Source organism: Trichosurus vulpecula, chromosome 7, assembly GCF_011100635.1.
Source record: "Trichosurus vulpecula isolate mTriVul1 chromosome 7, mTriVul1.pri, whole genome shotgun sequence".
In the NCBI taxonomy this organism is placed as follows: Eukaryota; Metazoa; Chordata; class Mammalia; order Diprotodontia; family Phalangeridae; genus Trichosurus; species Trichosurus vulpecula.
The window spans coordinates 51,316,942-51,341,646 of record NC_050579.1 but is presented as its reverse complement, the minus strand read 5'-3'; the positions used below and the strand labels follow the sequence as shown (position 1 = coordinate 51,341,646).

Below are 24,705 nucleotides of genomic sequence, written 5' to 3'. Positions count from 1 at the left end.
CCATCCCCCCTCCTCCCGATAATTTACTCGTTTCTGGGCAACCATTGATCTCGTGCAGCCAATCAGAGAGAGTATAATATCTGCGCCCCGACTCCGTCAGTCCCCCTGCGGAAGGATCCCTTTTTGGGCAGCTCCGCCCTAGTCCCGCCTGTGGCTATCTTCGGAAAATCCAAGTTAGGGGCGGAGGCAGCCGCGGTGGGGCGGGGCGTAGTGAGACCGGTATAAGAGCGGAGGGGGCGGCGGCGGAGTGGCTCACTCGGTGCCGGTGCCCGGGGTTTGTAGTGACCGAGCCCCACCCGCCGGGGCTACCGACGGCTAAGACGTGCTAATACCATCATCGCCGTCTCCTCCTCGCCCTCCTCCTCCTCCTAACAACAACTCCACCCACCGTCCAGGTGAGCGAGTCTCGGGTTGTCAGGTGCCTCCCACTCTTATTTCCCCCTCCCCTCTGCTTTGCCCCTTGGCAGGGCTGGGGCAGCGAGATGGCCCGGAGGGGTCTGCGGGCAGCTGGGCGCCGAGGCTGGCCGCTGAGCACCCCGAGGAGGACGGTGGGGGTGGGGACAGGTGCAAAGTCTCGGAGAAGGGAGGGCAGCGCTTGCGGGGGTGGTGCGACCCCCCCGGAGGGGGGCCTCCACCCTCTCCCCCTCTTCTTGGGGTTGGCTGCATCTCTCTGAAACCGAGACTCTCCGCTATTCCGAAACCGAGACGGAGCTGCGCCTCTGAGTTGGCAAACTTTTAAACCACCAGGCACATAAGTGCTCCTCACTGGGCTAGGCGCTTGGGGGAGGGGGAATTGCTAACTAGTTACTTCCTTAGGGCGCTTTAGGGAAAACGTTTTGAAAAGTCCTTCTGCGTTTTCGAGATGTGAGCGGCTCCAGCTTTCCTGGGATTTCACTACTGCCCTCCCTTTAGCGCTGCTCTCACCTCCTCCTCCTTCCCCCCACCCCCGGCCTTCCTACCCTGCCTTCCCTAGTTTCGAGACATCCCGCTCCTAGGCAGCCGGGGGCGGCATGGTCACCTTCCTTCCTCGACTGACCGATGAGAGAATTGAATCCAGCCGGCCTCGAATCAGGAAGACCTGGACTTTCCTATCTTTGCCTCCAACACTGGCTGGCTGGGGCACTTGTGAGCAAGTGACTTAACTTCTCAGTACTTCCAGGCAATTTAAGATTACTACAAGTTGAGCAGTTATCTTTCTGCGTTGGTAGATGGAGTTTCCTCACTGAGAGTCCCCTAAACCGAAATTGCAGGTCGGGACCACAAAAAAAAAAAAAAAAAGAAAAAAAAAAGAAACCGCTACGGACTGAACTTGATTCTAGGCTCAGTTGCGCGGAGCTCGAGAATAGAGAAAGTACAATAGAAGAGCGTTATTTACCTACTCGATGATGGTCTCCAGCTTCTGTGGAAACCAGTGGGAGGAACGAGACATCCCTCATCAGTTTTTTCCGTTGACATGGCCTTTTTTGTTTTGTGAATACTGCGCTGTCTGCTGTAGCTACCCTAGACTCATCAAATACAGCACAGACCAAACTTGCTTAGGAACCCGTTGGGATGAATCCATTAGGATAATTATTTCTTACATCACAGTTTCCACGTTGATGGAGTTAGATATTAGTTATTCAGTCTACATTTTCTCCTTTAGAGATCGAGGTTTAGCAGTTGGGGGAACACGGAGAGGTGCATATACCATCATAAGTGATGACAGGGGAAAAGTAAGAAAAATACATTTAGTAAAAAACACACAACAGATCAAAACCCCAGTCACCTGAAGGGACTTTTTTGACTTGTGGTTCTGTATGAAGAAACAGAAGGGTTTAAAACTGCAGATCCATTTTTGGAAGCAATGGTATTTAACCTTCTAGGGAAAAGGCCTTTTTTTCTTTACTAAAAGGTAGTGTCTGACCCTACCCCTCACAGAGCCATAGAGTGTTAGAGCTGAAAGGACCTGACCTAGAGATCAATCATCTTCTCAACCTCCTCACTCTTTCAAATGAGTACTAGGATTGAGGACTAGATCTTCCAGGCCAGGGCATTGATCCATTTTTACTCAAATATAATAGACAAGAATTACTTATAAAGGTGTTCATTTTTAGTAAAGCCTAGTTTTCTGTGTGATTGTTTTGCATTATCACAGCTTGGCACTAGATACAATTTGGGGAGTTAGAGAAATGACCCTGAACCTACCCTGCCTTCTGGCATGAAATTAGCACTGGATTATAAGCATTTCTTAAGTAAATGTGGTTTTAGTATATCTTCCTTTTGAATGGGAATATCTCTTTTTTTAGTATGAAGTGTGGGAGAAAAGATGGGAAGAGGATGCGGGTGGTAAGGAAAGGAACAGCATTACTATATTTTAAATAGTAAAAATAGTCCTTTAGGAAAAGATTGTGGCTTTAAGACACATAAACATCCTAAGCAGGTGCTATTTTTCCACTTGATTTTCTGTTAAGTCCCAGATTGCCTACAACACCTGTGATCAAAGCTTAACTCTAGGTCACCTGTGTGACCCTAGAAGTCACTTCACTTCCACACTTAATATTCTTAATCTGTAAAATGATGGGGTTGGACTACAATATAACTTGGCATACATACCAACCTGACTTTAAAATGCTGATTAATTTCCCATTCACAGAGCCCCTGAATATTTTTGTAAATATAGTTCAGAATGACTTGAGATTTAAACTACAGTACCTATAACCCTAACAAAATTCTGTTGAGTCTCTCTCTATAGAATGAGGGAGACACTGGTCTTGTCTTCAAATTATTTAGCACCTGAGAACACTAATGAAACAATTATAGGTTTATTAAGAGTAATTTATGAGCTAGGTACTGAGGATACAAAGGTGAGACAATTTCCAGGAGCTTGTGAAGTGTTTAGATTCTGCGTAATTTATGGAGGCTTCAGAGTATTGTGTGCAAGGGTACTAGCATCTTTTCATTTTTTTTTCTTATGGTTCTTCACAGTCATATGGTCACATGACTTTAAGAGCTTATCCCAAACTACAGAAACACTAATATGCTGCATGTGTAGGTGGGATTGGGATGTGTGTGTGGTGGTGAATATACGCCAGGATGAGAATGTAAGCTCACATTATGGATTGAGTCAAATGTCGATCTGACAAAATCCCTTTGGGCACTTCCAAAAATCCCAGATATTCAGAATAGCAATCAAGGAAAATTAAAAGTGCTATTTTTAACTTTGGGCTTATAGATGGACAAACTACCACGTAACTAACAAAGTAAAGTAGATTCAGTGAGATCATACTAGGAATATTCATCACTCTTCTTTAGGTATGTTTCTTTAAAATTAACGCTAGTGAAATAATAGCCTAAATACTTTGAAATGATTAGCTGTTAATGTGTCAAAAACCATCTTCTGATTAAAGCCATATCTAGCAAAAAAAAAAAAGAAGTTTCTGCGTAAGTTGTAATAGTTGTCAATTGAAATATTGTATGTTGTGGTTTTGTATCCGGGTAAGGCTGGGTTCCCATATCAACACTTAAGCTCACTTGTCTGCTTCCTCCCAGCTTTGTGGGTCTGCTATTGTGATGGGTTTGTGTATGAAACACTCCAATTTTTGAATGTTACTTGATTTAATGAGGGGAGTGTTTATATTCTTTTCTGAGTCTTCACTGAACTCTCTGTGTCTAAAGATAACAAGGAAGAGTTATACAATGGTTTCTGAACTGTATTTTTTTTGTAGCCCCCATAAACCTGGTACAGTGCTTTGACGTTAGTAGGTGCTTAAGAAATATCCTGATTTTGTTGAATCAACTAGTTCAACAGCCATTTAAAGTCTAGGTCCTGGAGTGTTACAAAGAAATTCATAAGATACTAGAGAAGAGTTATATTGTATCCAAGAGACAAATATGTTACTTTGGAGAAGCCTTTTTAAGATGAATCAAACATATCAGTAAGCTACCATGAAACGTCAAAAAGGTTTTAAAATTTGCATTGATTTGGATGAGGCAACAGTGTTACCCACGGAAGAGTCTTGTCAGATTTCTTCAGAACTACTCTAAGTTGTTTTATCTGGTATGAATAGAATTACTCATATCTGGAATTTAAATAAGCTAAGGTGAAGTAAACATCTTTAAGAAGGACTTTAAAGTAACCTGAGGATTCTCTTTTTTAAAAAAAAGTCCAATTTTTCTTATCTGGGTTGTATCATACAGGTAATCCTATTGACTCAATATACCGGCCATTGTAGACCAGTAGTACTAGACTTAGATGTATTTGTAAAGCTTTGTAGGAAAGAGAGAAACTACGGTGGGAAAAGTGCTGAAGTTGAGCTGATTAACAAACACCCTCTAAAAACAAAATCCAGCCTACCATTATGGCCAAAGATGTTAATTACCCTTTTGTTTGATGGAGCAATGATCTTTATGTTAATGATGTAGTAGTTTACTTTCATAGCCTGTCAAGGATCTAAAATGTTTTCTTTTACATACATTATCTCTTGTTCACAATGTTTCTTTGCATTTGTAGTCCTTGGGAGCTAGATTCAGGGCCATTCATATTTCATAGATCATTTATTTCTTAGGATAGTAATTATCATTGTAGCACTGAGCTGGGTTGTTGAGACAAAAGTGACAGATAATGGACTTATTCTGGCTGGCCTGGAGTCTGAGTTGTTGGATAGTTTTATAGCCATTATTATTTTGCTACTGTACTCTCCCCTTTCCCTGGTCCCCACTGCTGAGCTTGCCATTGTCCCCTTTGTGTGGCTGATTGTTGAAGATCCAGTACCTCTCCTCTCCTTGTGTTCTTGTCAATGTCATCCAGCTTTTCTCCATTGTTGAGCTTGTCTCTGAACCTTTTTCTTTGTTCTGGACTTCTTCCCTAGTTGGCACGGTGAATAATGCATGTGACTTGATTGGAGTCTGGAAGACTTGACTTAAAGATCAAATCCTGCCTCAGACACCTATTAATTAGCTGATTGACCCTGGACAAGTCACTAGACCACTTTGAGACTTATTTTCTTCATCTGTAAAAAGGGGATAATAAAAGCACCTACCTCTCTTGGTGGCCTTAAGAATCTCATGCCTTAGCCTATATATTATGTAAAGCACTTTGCAAACCTTGAAAGCTGTATGCAAATGCTGGCTATCGTTGCTACTAACTCTTTTCTGTGTCTTCTTGAATATTTGGGCCCTCCTAATTCTTATGCCATTCTTCTGTCCTAGGCTCTCCCAGGCCTCAACTGCTCCCTGCTTTTAATCTGTGTGTGTGTTTTTTTTTAAATAGAAGACTGCCTAATTAATCTCAACTCCATCAGTCTCAATCAGCTCCCTATTGCAGGTGAGTATCTTCTTTAATCCATCTGCCATCCCTTGAACACATCTTACTAATACTTGCTAATACATCTTGTTTCATCCTAATAATCCCTTTTTTGGTTTTTCTTCTTTTAGTCTTATTTCAAAATCTAGCTCAAAGCCTGGACCCTCTTAAAGTGTCTTTGCCTAATACTTTTCTTATTCTATGCTTCCCTCAATTGGTTAATGTTCTTTTTGCATTATAATTCTCTAGTTGTTCTCATAGGTATATATCCTTGTCCCTACTATAAAGGGCAGGAGAGATCCCACATTCCCTAACATTTAAGAAGAAAACAGATAACTTTTTTTCCCCACATGACATCCTCCCACCCACACACTACTTTCCCCCCTGCTTTGAAACAGCAATTGTGCTCAGCAGAGGCTTCTCTAAACAGAACATGCTTGTGTCTTGCTAGGGTAGACAAAGGGTTATTAAAGGAGTGGTTGGCAGCTTGCCTTGGTCGGGGTGGGGGTAGGGGAGCTAGTCAGCATTTACCTCTCCAGCTCCCATCTGCCTCATTGCTCACCCTTATCTTTGCCTTCCTTTGGGCTACAAGGGACACCCAGCCTGTGGATCTGTGACTTGAGGGGCTTTCCTACTTTTCAGTTGTTAGCAAACCACAGAGTTTAGCTTAATCCAGAAAACAAAATGGAGAAGTTCCTTCCTTCTGTGGTACGACAGTGAATATCCAGCCTTTTCTGGGATACCTGCACAGTGATGAGTGTTTTTCCTAAAAAGACAACCCTTTCTTTCAAGCCATTGTTGGATAGCTGTGGAACTATGCAGAGCCCACATTTTCTTCTCTAACTACTATTCGTATATCCTATCTGGGACCCCATTGAACAATTACAATTCAATGTACCTTCAGTGCTTACTAAATATTAGATACTGGGTTAGTTCTTAGGCCTTTGAGGAACCTTCTCAACATGACAGTCTTTCAAGTACTGGAGAACAGCAATCATAATCCCTCCTGAGTTCTTTCTTTTCTAGGCTAAACACCTTCCCATTATCACCGGTTGCCTTCTTCTGGGTTGTCTTTGTTATTGTTTTTAACATGTGACCCCAGAATTGAACTTATGTTAATACTGTTACCTGTCCAATGCAAGAATGCAACAGGAAGGGGAAGAGAGGGAAGCACATGTTTATTAAACCACCTGCCATGTGCAAGGAACTATGCTAAGTACTTTACACATTTTCATATTCGATCTGTACGATAAACCTGTCAGGTACTTGTAATCCCCATTTCACAGTGGAGGAAACTGAAGCAGACAGAGTTAAGTGACTTGCCCAGGGTGCCTCAGCTAGTAAGGTATCTGAGGCCAGATTGAAAGTCAGGTCTTCCTGATTCCAGGCCCAGTGCTTTGTCTTCTGCACCACCAAGTCACCTTACCTTTCTTTCTCCCAAGTCCCTCACAGCCTTGCTTGCTTCAATGTCTTATGCTCTAAGCAGAAGTGAAGAATTACAAAAGAGAGAAAGGATTGTAGTGTAAATTTGAATCAGAGGCCTAAGTTTTATACCATAGTCAAGGGACATTTGATGGCAATGGACCAGGTCTCTCCCGTACCTGAAATCCTCTTTTAAATTGTTTTTTAACCATTCATGTTTTTATTTTTTTGAGAAAATTGTGCCTGAAATCTTCTCAAATTTTTTTTAACCATTCATGTTTTTATTTTTTGAGAAAATTATAGTGAGGAAAGGGAGACATTAATGAGGTGCTTGAAATAAGACCCACTTGAAAACAAAATGTTTGATTGAATGAATCAGTTGTCATTTTTAGTGGATTTTACCCAAAACCTTGGGTGAACCCCAAAGTCTGAGGAGCTTCCTGTTAAGTGAGGGATGATATTATTTCTGGTTTATCTAAATAGCTCACATGAACATAGCCAATGTTAATGCTAGGACTCGTAATCAAAATTTACTTGAGAATTTTATCTTGGTATCTCCTCTCATGGAAATACATAATATGCTTTGGCTTTGAACAAGACACTCCATCTCCCAACACTGGGCATTTTCTCCAGCTGGCCCTCATGCCTGGACCAATCTCCCTCCTCATCTCCACCTCCTGGCTTCCAGCTAAAACCTCACCTTCTACAGGAAGCTGTTCTGATGCTCCTTCATTCCTAGTGCCTGTTGATTATATCTAATTTATCCTGTATATTATTAATTTGTACATAGTTGTTGGCAGGTTGGCTCCCCCATTAACAGTGAGCTCCTTGAGGGCAGGGACTGTTCTTACCTTTCTGCCTTTTTTTTTTTTTTTTTGGCATGTTCAGTGCTTAGCACTGGTGCCTGGTGACATAGTGGATGATTAATCAGTGTTTACTGACTGACTAGCAGTTAATTTGAACTCCATGGAAGGGCTGATCTGAGGAGTTTAATTTCTGTAGTGTCCCCTGATCATGTTGCTAGTTTGTTGTTGATTCTGTTTTCATTCCTCCCAACCTCAAATCGAGGTCCTGCAGTAACAGTGCTGCAAGCTCTTCCAGTCTTATCTCTTCAGCCATGTTACTTTGGGCATGATATTTTGAGGGACTAGCTAGATACCATTTTAGAACTTACTGGAACACATCTCTAAGTTGGCTAGAGGTCTCCTAGGGAAGAGAGTATCTCTGTGTGGAGTATGGCTTCCAATATAGTTTAAAAAATAAAAACCAATTTGCTAGAACTCTTAAGTTCACACTACTTTGTGTAGGATAAAACCCACTAAATTCATTACGTTTGACATTGCTCAGCCAATTTCTTTATCTTTGAACCCATAAAATTGTACCACTTCTGGGTCCAGCTGGCTGGGTTTCATTCTGGAGTAGGATCCTCCATTAAATCAGGCAGTATCTCAATTGCTATGGGAATGTAACTGACTTTTTTGACTCTTAAATACATATTGATGTTAAATGGTGGAGTAGATACTGATAAGTCTGAGAAAATTCACTGATGGCTGAATTCTATACAAGGTTTGAGTGAGAAAGGACCATCTGTGGACTGCCACTTAGGCAGACCTTTTTTCCACAATGCATTCTTTATAATATGGAGAACTGCTTCTGTGGACGTGGAACATGAGTTTGGGGCATTTAGGTGGGGAGCTGTGGAACATGAGCTTCCTGGAAAACAGTGGGGAGGAACATTCAGTCAGAATGGGCCAAATAACTTAATTTTTAAGGAGGGGGTGTGTAGTGTACTCTCTTTGCTGCTTCAATCCTGATAATCAAAATAATTTGTCTTATAGTATTAAAAAAAGATGAGTATTATATTCCTCAAGTTACTTATAGTAGAAATTTAGTGTTCATAGGAGTCACTACAACTATTGAAGCTTATAGGTAAATACCTGGTTGGGGTGGGGGTGCGGTGGTGGTGGGGTGGTATTGGTCACATATGGAATTGGTATGATTAATAGGCTACACTCCCTAAAATCAGTTCTCTGAAAGGAAAAGAAAAGACACTAAACTGATAGACTGAAAGTAATTTAAATAAAATACTAAAATAAAATACTAAAAAATACAATACTAAAAAAATTAAACTATTGGGAAGAAATCTTCTCAATCTCAAATGAGATAATTATAAAGCATTCAGTGCTGTGCTGGGCACTTATAATCTCTATACATATGTCATCTATTGTTATTGTTGTTAATTTCTGTCATAGAAGCAGGCAACAGAAGTGTAAAGAAAAATCAGAAGTTGGGAATTTGAAGTATAAAAAGTATGTTCTATCTCGAGCTGGTGGGGGTTGGGGAGAAGGGAGGAATCAGGCAGATATGCTTTGGAAAAGATGTTTTGCCAACTCTCCCTTCCCTTTAAACTCCCACCCTCCCCACACACAAACAGAATAGGGAAATCAAGAGTCTCTATCCTCTTCCCTTTTCCCCACTTCCTCTCCTAGTGGCAGCGTTCTCACACTGTTTTGCAAAGATCACCCTGCTATCACCACCACAGCCCAAGTAGCAAGTGGGAAGTTTTGTTCTTTGCCTACACTTGCCCTCAGCCTGAGCTAATTTAAGACAATAACACCAGTTACTACTCTGTTTTCCAAACTGAATGCTTCGATGCTCAAATTTTGTGCTTTGGGGGCTAATTTAAACCTTAGGGCACTTCTCACTTGCTTTCCTATATCTTCTCTGCTTTCAGTTACCCTTCACTTGGAAACCCACTCCTCCATGGGATAATCCATACTGCTTCCATTCCCAGTTTCCTTTCTGCCCCTCTGTTTTCACTGGGATCCATGGAGTTAGTTCTGCAGCTGCAAAGAGTGGCTAAGTTCTCAGAAGTGGAGCTGGAGGACATAGTAAACAGTCGGGAAGAAGACTCCTGATCTACCTCCTCCTCCTACTCACCCGTAATGGGCTTTTTTAGATTTAAAAGGGTTAGAGAAAGGGAGGGAAAATTACTGGCCTTTGTAAGTGAGATCTCTGGGAGCTGTGACTGGGAAACCTGAAAAGGGAGGACTTTTTCTCCTTTTCTTGCAAGGGTGTTTCTCCAATGTGTATGCAGGCTAATGGGTAAACTTTTGTTTCTTTAACTTTTACAAAAAAATTCTGAACTTAACCTGGGCTAGGCAGGAACAAGAGGCTGAATAAAATAGTAAATGAGCCTTAAGACTTGTCCAGTACTAAGAGCACAATTATATATATAGCCTGTGCGGAAAAAGCAAGATTTGGGGAGGGGATGTATGGTAGGGGAGTTTGGTTTGATATGGTGCTAAGGCCATGAGGGTAGGGATGACTCCCAGGGCAGCCTCCAAAAGGAGATCAAGTTCTTCCTGCTGTCACTTCCCTGTAGAGAACCTTTGGCAGTCACCATATAGGATTCTGAAAAAGAGAGAACTTGGTCTAGGGACTGAATCTAGTCTGGCCCACTTCACCTATAAAGTAAGTCTACCATTTCCCATCTTTTCTACTGCCTATATTCAAATATATACCCAATTCTACTCTCCTGTGAGGTCTTCTGATGTAGATTATGTTAAATGATATAATAATGTTTGAAACAAGTTACAGACATAATCTTATATTTGCTTAACTTGTTACAGGTTTAAAGTACTCTGTCATCTACTCCAAGCTGTCTTTATTTTTATTCTTCAGTCAGTTACCCATTAGCTGTGACCTTTGGGGTCACTGGTCCCTCTTAATGATTCAGGTTGAATAATGCTCAGGTAGAACCCCTTCCTCTTGCTTCAAACTTGGGGTCGTTTTCTTTCTGGGCCCTGGATCTCCTTGGCCTCAGATAAAACATATTCTTGTCAAAGTTATATGAAATGGCAATTTGCCTGGTTGTGGGTATTCTGAAGATTCTACCCATCTAAATTCTTCTTTTATTGTTTATAACTTACAGCACCTTACTCATTTTCTACAAATTAATCTTTTCCTCTTAATACCCAAGTTTCTCTGAGCTCTGTCTACTCTCTGCTTTCTTAGAAGGCAGATTATCCTAGCCCCTTTGTTCATTATCTGGTCATCCTGGATTCTTGCTTTTTAAAGGAACTCAGGTTTTCAGACCTCATCTCTTAGCTGCTGTTTCTTTAAACAAAGAATAGAAAACCATCTCTATTTCTAATTATGGTTGAATTTTCTGGCTCCAGCTAGGCTAGTTATGCCCCCAAATCTAGTGTTTTGTGTTGTTTTGTTCTTAAGAGGGAATTTTTTTTTTTAAACTACATGGCGAAGGAGCTCTTTGAAACTTTGAATAGCTTCCTGTTAACCTACAGTATCAAATCTCAGCTGTTCTATCTGGCTTATAAAGCCTGCCATAGTATGGCCTATTTTTAACACTTTTCCCCATTCTTTCCATATTCAAACCCTCTCCTATAGTCAAAGTTGTCTCTTCATCTTACTATTAATACCATGATTCTCCTTAGTATCAGTTTACATGTAGATTTTTTAAAGCTTAGAAAACACTTTCTCATCCTTACACCCTATTTTTTTCTGGGCTCCATTCCTACTGATTTCCACCTGGACCTACAATGCCCTCTTCCTTTCCAAGCCTTCACTGATGGACTCAAGTCTCACATCTTTCATAAGTCTTTTCTGTTCAGCAGTACTCTGCTTGATATTGTCATCTTGTGTACTAACTAGTGCTTATATTTCTGTCTTAAATATTCTATACTCATGCTTGGTCTTCTCCACTAGACTGTAAGTTCCTTCTGGTAAGGCTTCTGTCTTTCCTCTAGATCCCATGAAGCATCTGATACAGCATTGAACATATGGTGGATGTTGATTTTGTATTAGTTTGCATTGTTTAAAAATATAAATAGAGTTAAAGATTTATTGAACCCTTTAGTTGCTGATGGAACTGAATACTCTGAAACAGCTTTACCACCAGTATAAACTTGTCATCATCCAAGATCTATAATCACAGACTAAATTCCTGTAGCATATATTTATAATCCATGAAATCAAGTGTTTAGCTTATATACTCTTTTTGATTTCACAAACATGGATGGCTATTCTCTCTCTTCATATTGTAGGCTTTGTCTGCAAGGACTATATCTCTAACTTTTGAAAAAATCATCCAAAGTGCTGATTGACAGCAGATGCTACTCAAATATTCTTTGACTGGACTTAGTCTCCTGATTAAAGGATTTATCCATCCTTCTACCTGCCATGTTATAACTCTGTCCTTTCTATCCTCAGGTCATCCCCTTAAAACTTCTAGAGTGTTCTATTTAGAATTTGAGGGCAGACAAGGAGTTAGATTAGGAGGTGGAAGTGGGGGGAGAATGTCTTAGTACCCCCTTGAAAATGCTCATTCTAGAGCCAGAACCTATTTTTCTTGTGGTTCAATCTCTTATGTGATAATTTCCCTTACCACTGTAACATGGTGGTAGTAAGTGGGGGTGAGGGGAAGGGAGGGTACCAATATGCAAGAGGTCAGAAGTACCTGCTATGTGTCATTTAATCTGCACAACCCTTGGGAGGTAGGTGCTTACTTATTATTACAGTTGAGGAAATTGCAGCAGACAGAGGTTAATGACTTCCCCGGGTTACACAGCTGGTAAGTATCTGAGGCTGGATTTGAACTTGGGTCCTTCTGACTCCTGGCTAAACAAATTCACCCAGAGTTGTATCAACTCTAATGGAATCTATGGTTGCTTGGCAGCTGAGCTTCAGCTTGGTGACCCCTTGACTTTATAATGTCTAATAAGGATCTGTGAGTTGAATCAAGTAATTGGCTCCCTCTTCCCACCTCACTGTGAATGAATGTTTAACTTGATTATAGGGGTTCTTTAAGCAGCATGAAATAGCAATGGACATTTTAGTTCATGTGAGTCTGCTTGACTTCAGGCTCTTAATCTGGTCACTATTTCAAATATTAATCTTGTTAATTGGAATTCCCCTATTAGTGAACAGAGTTGTTTATGATCTGGGAGTATTAGAGTGCTTCACATGACTCTTTTATTCAGGGATTATCATAGTTTTGACCCAAAACTATTAGCTGAATTCAGTTTTTTGGCATGTGCCCTGAAATCTCCCCCAATATCATCATGGTTGTCCTAACTTTAAATATGTTAAATATACTGCCATGGTGGTGAGGGGGAACTTGGATAGCAGAGACATCATTTTTCACTTAACAGGGACTAGTTAGATTAGTAGGAACAGTAGTAGTCCTAGTAGTAACAAGTTAATGGCCTAGTGTGATGTTAACCTTAATTTTAGAACAGCTTTTGTATTTTAAATACTTTGCGGTGAAAATGGTGAGAAACTGGGAAATACAGCTTGAACAGTGGTTAGAAATTAGTTATAATCTTTTAGGAATAGAGTTATGAAAGCCTAGATATAACCTGGAAAATCACTCTTTGGGACTTGAAAGAAGCTATGTTAGAACGTTTTAGCCTCTAATACAGTAGACTTTCATTTGAATAGTATCATTAACAACAATAATAATGTATTTAAATAGTGCTTGTTTTGTGACAGGCACTGTGCTAAGGGCTTCACAACAACCCTGGGATGTATGTGCTGTCATCATCATTTTTATAATTGAGTGACTTGTAAGATCACACAGCCAGAAAGTATCTAAGGCTGGATTTGAATTCAGGTCTTCCTGAGGGTCAGTGCTGTATCTCCACTGTAGCGCCTAGCTTAATAATAATACTGCTTGTTACTACCTGCAAGACAAGGCTCTTTGAAAATTTTCATGATGAGCATATAATACAATTGTAATTATTATACATATAAGCATGAATGCTTACCTCCTAGGATGGGTATTAAGGATGTTCCTCTAGTGTTGTTCTGTGTATTGCTGTCTCCAAACCATCCTCTAACTAACAAGACAGGGATAGGGACAGAGAGTAGGCCTGTGATTTCTCAGATGAGGAAGTTTCTTCTATCAGTATTGTTGGGAACCTTTTCTCTAACTTGGACTTAGCTGCCTGGAGTATTCAGGTAGAGTGACTTGCCCCAAGGTCACAAAGATAGTATATGTCAGAGACAGGCCAATGCTTGAGCATAGGTTAAAAAAAAAAACCTTTGGGGGTGGTGGCCGTGGCAAATTTATTCAAGCACTGGTAAATAACCAGTTCTTGGATGTCTTAGAAGGAAAAATAGCAATCAAGTAAAACTGCAAGGGCTTCTCAGGAATACAGGGCATTTAGAAATATAAATATAGAATGGGACTATGATAATGATGGTACCCTGAAGTTTAAAGGGGTTTTTCCAAGTTTATTTTATCTTATTCGTTTTTGTAAATAGGCATATTGCTGTTAAAATAGTATTGAATACACAAATGTAAGCTTGACCAAAGACCATTCTGAGTAAAAAGAATTTTGACCCCAAACATACCAAATGCTTAATATTTGGTTGGGGGAGGAGGCTGCCAATGTGAAAGCCAAGGAATCTATTTGTTATGAAGTATGGAAGTAAGAAATTCAGTCCCTCATACGTTATGTCCCAAGCTATGTGTTAGGTTCCATTTTAGGGATGCAAAAATAAATAGTCTCTTTCTTCAAAGTGATTTAAGTACAAAGGATTTAGGCATTAAAGGTTATAGTCCTTTCCAGCCGAGGAGCTAGGTGGTAAAGGAGGTGCAGGTATCCAGAGTGATACAAGGGAGCACATGAGGGCATGGGGGCGGGGTGGCTTGTAAAGCTCTGCAGGAATTTGAGACCAGCACTTTGGGCTGGTGTGGAGGAGGGAGTGAGTGCATGAAGAGGCTAGGCTAGAAAGGCTTTGTGGAGGGTATATTAGTTCCAGACTAGGGCCTTTCAAGAAGCTCTTCGAGGGGGAAGAGATTGTCTTTAATTTTGTCTTTGTATCCTTAGACCCAGAACTGAGCTGTGCATGTTGTTGGCATTTATTAAATGCCTATATTGGTTTGAAATGAAGCTGGTAGAGATGTAGAAAACACACATCTGAGATATGGTGGTGGGGCAGGGAAAGAGAGGGGTAGTCTTCTACAGAACAAGATAAGGGAAGAGTTAGTCTTCCAGTTTGGCTGGAGTAGTGCCATATTATAGCAGACTTGAAGGAGGGGGATATTTTATCCTATAGACAAAAGGGAGGCACTGAAGACTTTTGTTCAGGGAATTGACAAAGTGAAATCTTTGTATTAGGAAGATTAGTTTGGTGATTCTGTGAAGGCTGGATCAAAGAAGACAGAGACAAATTTGGAGACCATGACACTAGGCTTAGTCTGGGGTAGTTGGTGGTGGTCCTGAATGAAAAGATGGAGCAGATTTCTGGAGGTAGATGCATCACATGTGAAAGAAGATGCCAGCATGACATTGAGATTTTAAGCCCAGTTTACTTAGGTAATTGATACATACGTGCCATCATCTAACAAATTGGGAGAAAAGTTTAATTGGACATATTGAATATGAGGCTGTAGCGGAACATTCCATTAAAGAGGTCAAGCAAAGCTTCTCAATGAATGAGTGGGGGAGGGGTTGGAGGAAGTAAGAGAATTTGGAAATCAAAATTTAAAAAAACCTAATGCTAAAATAGAGTATATTAAAAAAAGGAGATGTCAAGCAAACAGTTATATATTATTGAGGAGGGATCTTAGCTGCATGTGGGAACCATCTGTAGTGATAGAAACTGTAGAAATAGATGCAACTGCTTAATGAGAAGAGTATATGGAGAAGATGATGTGGACTTCTGTTCCTTGTACTTCCTTATGGCACCTCCTGGGCTGGTATGATAATCCTCATGGAAATTAAACAGGAGAAGAAGGAAGGAAGGCTGTTCAACAGTATCAAACATTGAAGAAAAGTCAAAAGAAGTCTTTCGGAAAGAGTTTAGGGGAAGGGAAGGCCTTGGATCTAAGCATGGAAGTTACTGTTTATGCTTAGTAAGTATTTTCTTAAACAATCTCCGATAATTTCTGCACTAAAATTGTTACTCAGGTGGTTTTTTTCCAGTGTAATTTCCTTACTGTGCTACTTGAGAATGCTGAAGTGGGCTGTAAATCAGGTGAAGGCTTCCCTCCTTCCACGATGTGACCATAATACCATGTGTTTAGAGAGAAGGCAGTACAATGTAGTGGAAAGCATTTAGAGTTTTTAGAAAGAAGGAGGGTTTTTTTAAGGCTCTGCTGCTAAGTCATGTGACCCTGGGGAAAAAAAATCTGTGTCTGGGCCCGGGGAGATTTGAACTTGATCCACTCTAGGGTTCCTTCTAAGTCTTAAGTTTTTGTGGTGTGTAACACTCTTTCAGTGGGCTTTAAAAAAGTGCCTACCCAAAGCAGAGCACTGGGATGTGAAGCCCAGGTTACCTACCCTGATGGGATTTGTGGGGAGGGAGGAAAGGATATATGACCATACTCAAATAACAAATGCATATGCTCTATGAAGTCTGTTGGGCAGAGGTAAAAGATGTGCTTTTACTTCTTCATTGGTCCTTTGCACAAGCGTCTCAAGGAATTGGAGTAGGAAGCATGGTAGTCCTGGACATTGGCGTGAAATAGGAAGATAGGAATGATGCCATTGGAAATTAATGCTTTGCCACTGGATTTCTCACTAGTAATTTGCCATCAAATCTTAGATATGACAGGTCAAAAACAGAGACTGGAAAATAGTATAATTGTCTGTTTTATTACAGTAGTTCATGTAGTAGTCACCTTGGCTATACAATATTGTGTCTATAGTAAATAAAAAGTACAACTTACCACTTTGTCCTGTGATAACACAGTAGCTAAACATTTAATATATCATTGATGGGAGAGATAGAATACTGCTTATTTGCAAGATCCAGGTCTCATTAAAAACTAAAAAAAAATCCTTTCTAGAGAAATTCTTCTTTTAAAAACTCTTTTGCTGGCAGGTTGATCTTGAAGCATGATTATGATTGTTCAGAAATCTTTATCAGTACTCTCTCTCCATTGCTTACTGAAATAAAGTCCCAATGGTTTAGGCTGGCACTTGAGGCCTTTCCAGCTTTAGCATCTTCCATTCCTCCCCAATCTGGACTCTCTAGTCCAGATGAAACATTTGTTGCACTTACACATACCACTGAATGCTTCCTTCCCTCTCATCTTTTCAGACCAATCACAAATGGTGTCACTTTCACAATGCTTTTCTTGACCAGCCAAATTGGAAATAACTTTTTTGTTCCAATGATTTTGTGTTACTCATGGCACTTAGTTTCATATTGCTGATAAGCATGTGCCCTCTGCCCTGTTATATGGTAAATTCTTTGAGGCAGAGGCCCCCTCTTTCTAAGAGTTTGTATCCACAGGATGCCTAAAACAGTGCTCACATAGAATACAGGTATCTGCTCAAAAAAATTGGTGAAATGAACAGGGTCATTTCATTCACTTCATAGCCATTTTCAAAATCAAAATCAGTGGCACCAGGGTCAGGGTGAAAAGTCTGAGATGACTTTAGCCCAAAGATTGTTACTTAAAAGTTCTAGGTTTTCAACAAAAGAAAAATGCTTTTGAAACCTTGGAAAGGTTCTGCATATATCAGTTGAGCCCTGAATTAGACTGAGCAGGGTGGGAAACCTATTATCTGATGTTCACAGCAAGTACAGTAAAATCATTGTATGGTATTTGCAGGTCGGATTAGCTATGTACACTAATACTTATTTCTTTCTCATTTCTGTTTTCTTACCTCTGTAGCTTCAATAGTCCAGGTTTATTCGGGAGATATAGAAGCAATATAAGATTTACTGGGCTTTTTTAGAATCACTAATTTAATACTACTTTACCAAGTACTTTATGGTACCCTATTGCTTTTCAGAACCATCTTTAGCTTATTTTCTAATTGCTTTATTTGTTAAATAACTGTCACTTTTTAGTGACTAATGGAATTTTCTATGCAAAACTTTGGTGGAGTAACCTTCATTTTCTTTCTAGATCCATTCAGCTTAAACCCTTAAGACAATCTTAACTTTTGTTTCTACCATTTCTTAAAAGAATAGTTGGAAGATCAAACAGAAAACCCTTTGAGGATAGCCATACCTCAGTGTCACCAAAGAAATAATCTTCCTTTATGATAGAGATTCTTATATGGAAGTTTAACTTCATATATGGATTGATGAACAACAGTTAACATGAATACTTGGTTGAGTTAGACCACCATTCCCAAATCTAAGTTCTGGATGGGATCTCAGTTTAGTCCAGCTCTCTCTCTCTCTCTCTCTCTCTCTCTCTCTCCCTCTCTCCCTCTCCCTCTCTCTCTCTCCCTTCCTCCATCCCTCTTTTTTTTTTTTTAATAGATTGAGGAGACTAGGATCCAGGGAGGTTGTTCCTTGTTGAAGGACAAGGTCATAGATGGGATTTGATCCCACATCCTCTGACTCCAGAGCCAGTACTCTTTAACATGCACAGTACCCCACCCCCACCCCCAGCCATATCAGCATTTATAGATTGATTAGAAGGGAGGGTTGTGGAGAAAGATGTACTTGCACTCAGTCCTGCAGTATGGCAGAGCTAGGCCTTGGACTCGAAATCTAATGCTTTCTTATACCCAAATGAAGGTAGAAGTATGGTCCCGATCTTTCTATTATTCTGAAATAACCCATAGAGGTTGTAGCCAAGCTACCTACTACTTCAAAATGTAACACAAGAACATAAGAATCTGATGAACCAGAACCACAGTGGTATAGGATTGATCTTTTAGAGGGAGAGGTGTAGGGCCACTCTTGGAAACTTTTTTGTTCCCTGAGAAAAAAGGAAAGGAATGACAACAAGCCATTTCATTTGCTGAGTTCTGAGCTCTTAACTGGTTATAATGTATGTGTAGTTTAGGTGGCTCTTCTTCACTCCTTATGTTGTCACCACCCATCCATTGATCTTCCTCCTTCCTTGAGGAATTAATCTTAATTTAAGGTGGTGTTAGAAGGAGATGAATGTGTCACAAGCAACCACTGTAAGTGCATTTGAGTTTTTTTGCTTCATGGAAGTAAATGCTAACTTTCATTTCTCACCCCTCCTTTCAGTTTCCCTGGAAAGACTAAACCCCAAGATGGCAGATGAGACAAACACCAGGGATTGCATGTCCTTCAGCGTGCTGAACTGGGATCAGGTCAGTCGGCTGAATGAAGTTTTGACTGAGGTTGTACCAATCCATGGACGGGGCAACTTCCCCACCCTGAAGATCACACTGAAGGATATTGTTCAGACTGTCCGCAACAGGCTGGAGGAGGCAGGAATCAAGGTGCAGGATGTTCGACTGAATGGCTCTGCCGCTGGTCACGTCTTGGTCAAAGACAATGGCTTGGGTTGTAAAGACCTGGACCTAATTTTTCATGTGGCTCTTCCAACAGAGGCAGAGTTTCAGCTTGTTCGAGATGTCGTTCTGTGTTCTCTTCTGAACTTCTTGCCAGAGGGAGTCAACAAGCTAAAAATCAGTCCAGTGACTCTTAAGGAGGCCTATGTCCAGAAGCTGGTAAAGGTCTGCACGGATACTGACCGTTGGAGCCTGATCTCCCTCTCCAACAAGAATGGAAGGAATGTGGAACTCAAGTTTGTAGATTCCATTCGCCGTCAGTTTGAGTTTAGCGTGGACTCCTTCCAAATCATTCTGGACTCTTTGCTTTTGTATTATGACTGTTCAAGCAATCCCATGTCTGAACACTTTCACCCCACTGTGATTGGGGAGAGTGTGTATGGTGACTTTGAGGCAGCCTTTGACCACCTCCGGAACAGACTGATTGCTACCAAGAACCCAGAAGAAATCAGGGGTGGGGGACTCCTGAAGTATAGTAACCTTCTGGTACGGGATTTCAGACCCACAGACCAAGAAGAAATCAAGACCTTGGAGCGTTACATGTGTTCCAGGTTTTTCATCGACTTTCCAGACATTCTGGAGCAACAGAGGAAGTTGGAGACCTACCTCCAGAACCACTTCGCTGAAGAGGAGAGAAGCAAGTATGACTACCTCATGATCCTTCGCCGGGTCGTGAATGAGAGCACTGTGTGTCTCATGGGACACGAAAGGAGGCAGACCCTCAACCTCATCTCCCTCCTGGCCCTGCGTGTACTGGCAGAGCAGAACATCATCCCAAATGCCACCAACGTCACTTGTTACTACCAGCCCGCTCCTTACGTCAGTGATGGCAACTTCAACAACTACTATGTCGCTAATACTCCAATGCCCTACAGCCAGCCATATCCCACCTGGCTGCCCTGTAACTAACTAATGTCTTGGCTTGAGGATTTCTGAAAAGGAAACCTCAACGGGGCAAGGGCTTTGAGGAAGTAGGGGAGCCTTTCTAGATGCAGGTGTTTGGCTTTTAAAGGGGAACTCAGCTCTGATTCTGCTTATTTTCTTTGTGTACCCATCGAATGGGTCTACAGTCTAGCATGAGAAAACTTTAAAAGGGACCCTTATTACAGTGACACTTTGGAAACTGACCTGTCCAAAACACACTTACCACTTCATGGTCCTGAACCTTACGCACTTGTGGATTTGAGCCCCGTTGCAGTGCAGTTACTTAGAATGGAAAATAAGTTGGGCAGTGTATGAGAAGCCTTAAGCCAACTGTCTTCTCACATCAATCTTGCATCTAAACTAGGCTGTGTTTTAGCCCTTGTCCAGAGTCCTTAGCAGCTAACGCTTGGGCAAAACTGTTTTCTTGAATCCATGCAGAATGACAATGGTGAGGGTCTTCTAGAGTGCTTTTGTTCTTGTTCCAAGGGGATTTGAGTAAAGGCCAAATTGCTTATGTTTGCTGACTTATCCCCTTTCAGCAGAGCTGAAGGTTTCCTTCATCAATTAAACCAAAGCCAACAGCCTTCAGAATTGAGGTCTGGTTAGAGGTGGCATATGTGGCTTAGATGCTGTGCTATCCCAAAGAATTGTGAGAGGTTACTGCTAAAGCATGACCTAAAAGGTTTCTTGGAAATGTAACTCAAAAACGAAATAAAATGTAAGACAATGTTAAAGTAGAAAAAAATTGGTGGTGGTGGGTGATGGTTGTGACTAGAGAATTAATATTCAAATGATACTTTCTTTAAGGCATTTTTAATGAATGGAACTTTTGGTTGTTTCTCCCATTCAGTCTTTTTTTTCCTGGCTGACTTGTTTTTGTTGTCCTGTTCTTAAGACTTTTAAGTTGGGCGGTCTTGTTTCATTTTGTTACTACAATGACCTATGCAGACTTCCCCATGTCTGTGTTGTAGGATGAGATGCCCTTTTTGATCACGTGCCAAATGTGACAGCTTAATTTATTTGAAATATATTGAGTGCTAATGTGTCGTCCCCCCCCCCCCAAAAAAGGAGATTTCAGTAGTGTAACTACTCCCCTAACTTTCTATTCACAGCATATGAGTTCATGATGCTTACTTGGACTGGAATTTGGGCTCCTAGGATAGCTTCATTTGTAATTCTAAATGATGTGTGGAAAGATCCCTTTGAATGGAACAGGCTGCTTGAGGTTTCAAGGAATTGCAATAGAACATAGACTGCTATTTTGAGTCTTTCTCATGTCTGGATGAAGGCTTGCGTTAGTACAAAGTCTAGCGTGGAAGTGGTAAAAGCTCCTAATTTGGATTATGTTTTTGTAAAGGAATTTCTCAGTTCTCCCTTCTAGGTAAGGACTGGCTTAGTGAATGAAGAGCTACTGGATCTTCCTTAGCTGTTTTGTTGACCTCTGACCGACTGTAGTTATCTTGTATTCTGCACTTTAGGGAAAGACAGTGTTAACTTTAGTGAGCATTCTGTTGCTCAGCTTGGTTAAGATAAGTTCCAGGATAATTTAGGTGTAGAGACCACTGCAGATTCTTCCCTACAGAGAAGGAATTTCATGTTGCAGCTTTTTAATAGGGCCTCCCACTTCAGAGAAACAATTTTAGTTGACTAGGAAAATGATAGCCCAAGCTGACAGATTTCAAAGGGATTTATTCAAATCCAAGATCCTGAATTTGACACTGCTCTGGCCATAGAAATCCTGGGATATGACAAAGCTAGGTTAATGAAAGAATACTTGGATTCTCTATCTAAGAGAAAACTAAGAGAGATGTTTGGTGTGCTCTGTTTGGAATGTGATATTTTGGCCCCCTTTTCAAGTGAAACAGATGCGTGAGCTTGGTTTTGTTTTCCCCCTTGGGTGTCACTCATAATGTATTAACTTTAGCAAGGTGAATAAAAAGCCACCTTAGCAGTATAATTTGCATTTGCTTCTTTAGAAGACCTTGCAAAATTAGGTTGAATTCCTTACTTTTAAATCAAAGCTACGTTATAAAGCTGGGCTCAGGTGTGAATGGGATTGGTTTAAGGTCCTTTGGAAGTATTTTGGGTGTGGCACAGACTGAAGGTGACTTTATCAAACCCCTTGGTTGTCTGTGACTTATGATAAGTTGTCTTTGGGAGGGGTGATGGCAACACGTGGCAACACGTCTGACCTAAAATGATTAATTTGTGGCAGAATGTTAATTAACCAAAGCTTTGACAGTGGCTGGTTTCTATTTGCTTGCCAGAGAAGTTTGGGGCTGAGGGTGGTGGGGGATCTCAGGACTACACCCTTAGCTTAAATAATTAAATTCCCAGTTTGTCCTTTTTGAAAGCTCATTCTGCTTATACTGCTTGTTTTCTCTCTGGTATTAATATCCTCACTACAGGGTGGTTGATGGGGGGAGGAGGTAGGAAGACCACTTCTGTTCCCGCCTGCAAAAATTTGCCTTTATTCTGTCCCCTTGAAGGAATAGCAACATCTTTAGATTTGTTTTGTAGGTCATCTAGAATGTGTGTGGTGTACCACTTTAGATAATCTAGAACATGTAGGAGTTTACTTTAAAGTTAACTGTTGTGCTCTATTTTGTCTCAAAATCGTAAGAGCCTTGGAGAGGCCGTAGGGGACAGAAAAGTATCCAAGTAAGGGGCCCAGATAACATTTCTGGAGCTTTTGGCTCCTCTTTGTTCATTACCCCTCCCCCACCTCCACACACATTGGATGCCCCCTTTGTGGAATCCAACTCTTTTTGTAGTTGCAAGTAGATGCTTATTCAGGAGCTAGCAAAACTGTCTAAACTGCAGCTCCCCCACTCCAAGTTAAGTGTGCTGTGGGGCGGAGACTGTTTGGATAGTGAAGAACAAAACTGGATCACTAAAACCTAATCCCTGGCTCAGGTATGTAGTTACCTGCTAAGGTAGCCCTTAACCAGCTTCATGATGTGCCAAGTCACCTCTAAATCCAGGCGCCTGGACATTCTACTTAAAAATGTGCCTTTGGGGGCCAGAGGAGTGGTCTCTGTGGTCTGTATTTATGCCAAATCCAGGGGTTCCTTTTTTTTTTGCTTGTGTTGAGTAAGAGGAAACTTTGGTAGTCACAGAGTGGAATTAATAGTTCAAGTATAAATTCTAATCTAAATTTAAATAGTACCTCATTTATGTTGGGTCCCTAAGATGTCCTTTTTTTTTCTTTTTTGCCTTTTGCAAACATGCAGTGTACTCTTAACTTATTCCTTAGAATCGGCTTTGAGTGGTCAGCCTAGATAAGAATTGTACCTTTTTCTTCATATTGGCAGAGGTTTCTGCACTAAATTCCTGGCCCTCGTTTTGGCAGATATTATCTCACATTCAAATTCACTGGCAAACACTTAGAATAAAACATTTCACAGGAACACCCTGTGTGTTCAAATTAATTAGGAATATGTAGGCAAACTGGGTATCGTTCACAGTCTGTAAGAGGTAGATTTCCATTTAAGGGTGAGGAAAGGAAGAAATGCTTCTTAGATCATGGTGCAGAAGCAATTGGGTTGCTTGCTGTTGGGGCATGAAATTTCAAACTTGGCTTTCCTCTGAAATTTTTTGCTTTTTATGGTTATCTATCATCCAATGGCCAAAGAACTGAATTGAATTCATCATCCTCATAGCCCCCTCACACCCATGTCTAGTCTTTACCTTTGTAGTAATAGTAGAAAGTAGCAGTAGTGGTGATGATGGTGATAGTAGTTATAGTAGTAATAGTTGGATAGGCTTTTTCACTACTGTCACTGTGTTCTTAGCTAGAAGTGCCACTCAAGGTATCAGGTATTCCCTTCCTCTTAAGAATATTAATTCCCTTTTGGCTAGTGCTTCCCACCCCTCCCCCTCCCCGCCTGCCCCTGCACCCACCATGGGCTGGTCTTTGGGACCCAAGTTAGATTCTTCAAAACTTTTCTTCCATAGGGTGAAGTGAAGACATAATTAAAATGTTAACACAGGGTGGGAGAAAGCACATATTACTATGAGCCATTACCATTCACAGAGGTTACCTGATTATTAACTCTGGACCAGAGAGAATCCACTGGTATGTGTATCAACCTATCTTAGGTACAAATCTCCTTTTCTTAGAAGTTGAGAGAATAAACACTGATTTCTAAGCTTAGAGCCAGATATCTTTATGCTGGTAGAGACCAGAACATTGTATCTACTCTGGTCGTAGCTGGCTTTTGGAACAAATTCCAGTTCTCCTAATTAACATTTAGAGGACCAAAGGAGGCCTGGGAAGATATTAGAAAATTTTTCAGAGGGGTGTAATAGAGCAAATTAAGAAAAGGAAAGGCCAGTATTGCTGAAACCAGATACTTCAAGTGCCTAAATCTTGTTTATCACTTTTTTTTAATAACTTAAGTGTAATATTAAAAAAAAAACAAGTGTGATAGTTGGAACAGACAAAGGTACAGAGCAGTCATCTACTCCTGTGTGTGTATGGGAAGGTTAAAAGACCATTCACTAATGAAGTGGATAAATTAAATGATGTGGGTTTGTGTGGGTTTTCTTTTTGCCTGAAACTTATTTTATTTAAAGATAAAGAAAGCCCTAACTTTTTTTTAAGTAGGTGTTTTTTTTAAATTTGTTTCCAAATTTATATATATATATATATATATATATAGCTAAGAAAAAACCCACCTTTAGTCTATGTATTAGGCAAAATAGGAAATTCTTTTCAGTTTTCTAAATTTGCATAGCAACTAACCATTGGAATTCTTGATTTGTTAGCAAGTCAAGCCATGTGGGATTACTTCTTTGTTAATGGTCACT

At 40.6% G+C, this 24,705-nt stretch overlaps 1 protein-coding gene across 1 annotated transcript; it reads left to right on the top strand.

Moving 5' to 3' along the window:
* Positions 1-84: 84 nt before the first annotated feature.
* TENT5C (terminal nucleotidyltransferase 5C) lies at positions 85-24,447 on the top strand. Its single transcript, XM_036769316.1, has 2 exons — positions 85-395; positions 18,680-24,447. Exon 2 carries the CDS (start codon positions 18,706-18,708, stop codon positions 19,876-19,878), a length of 1,173 nt encoding a protein of 390 aa, XP_036625211.1. The 5' UTR covers positions 85-395; positions 18,680-18,705; the 3' UTR covers positions 19,879-24,447.
* Positions 24,448-24,705: the final 258 nt, after the last annotated feature.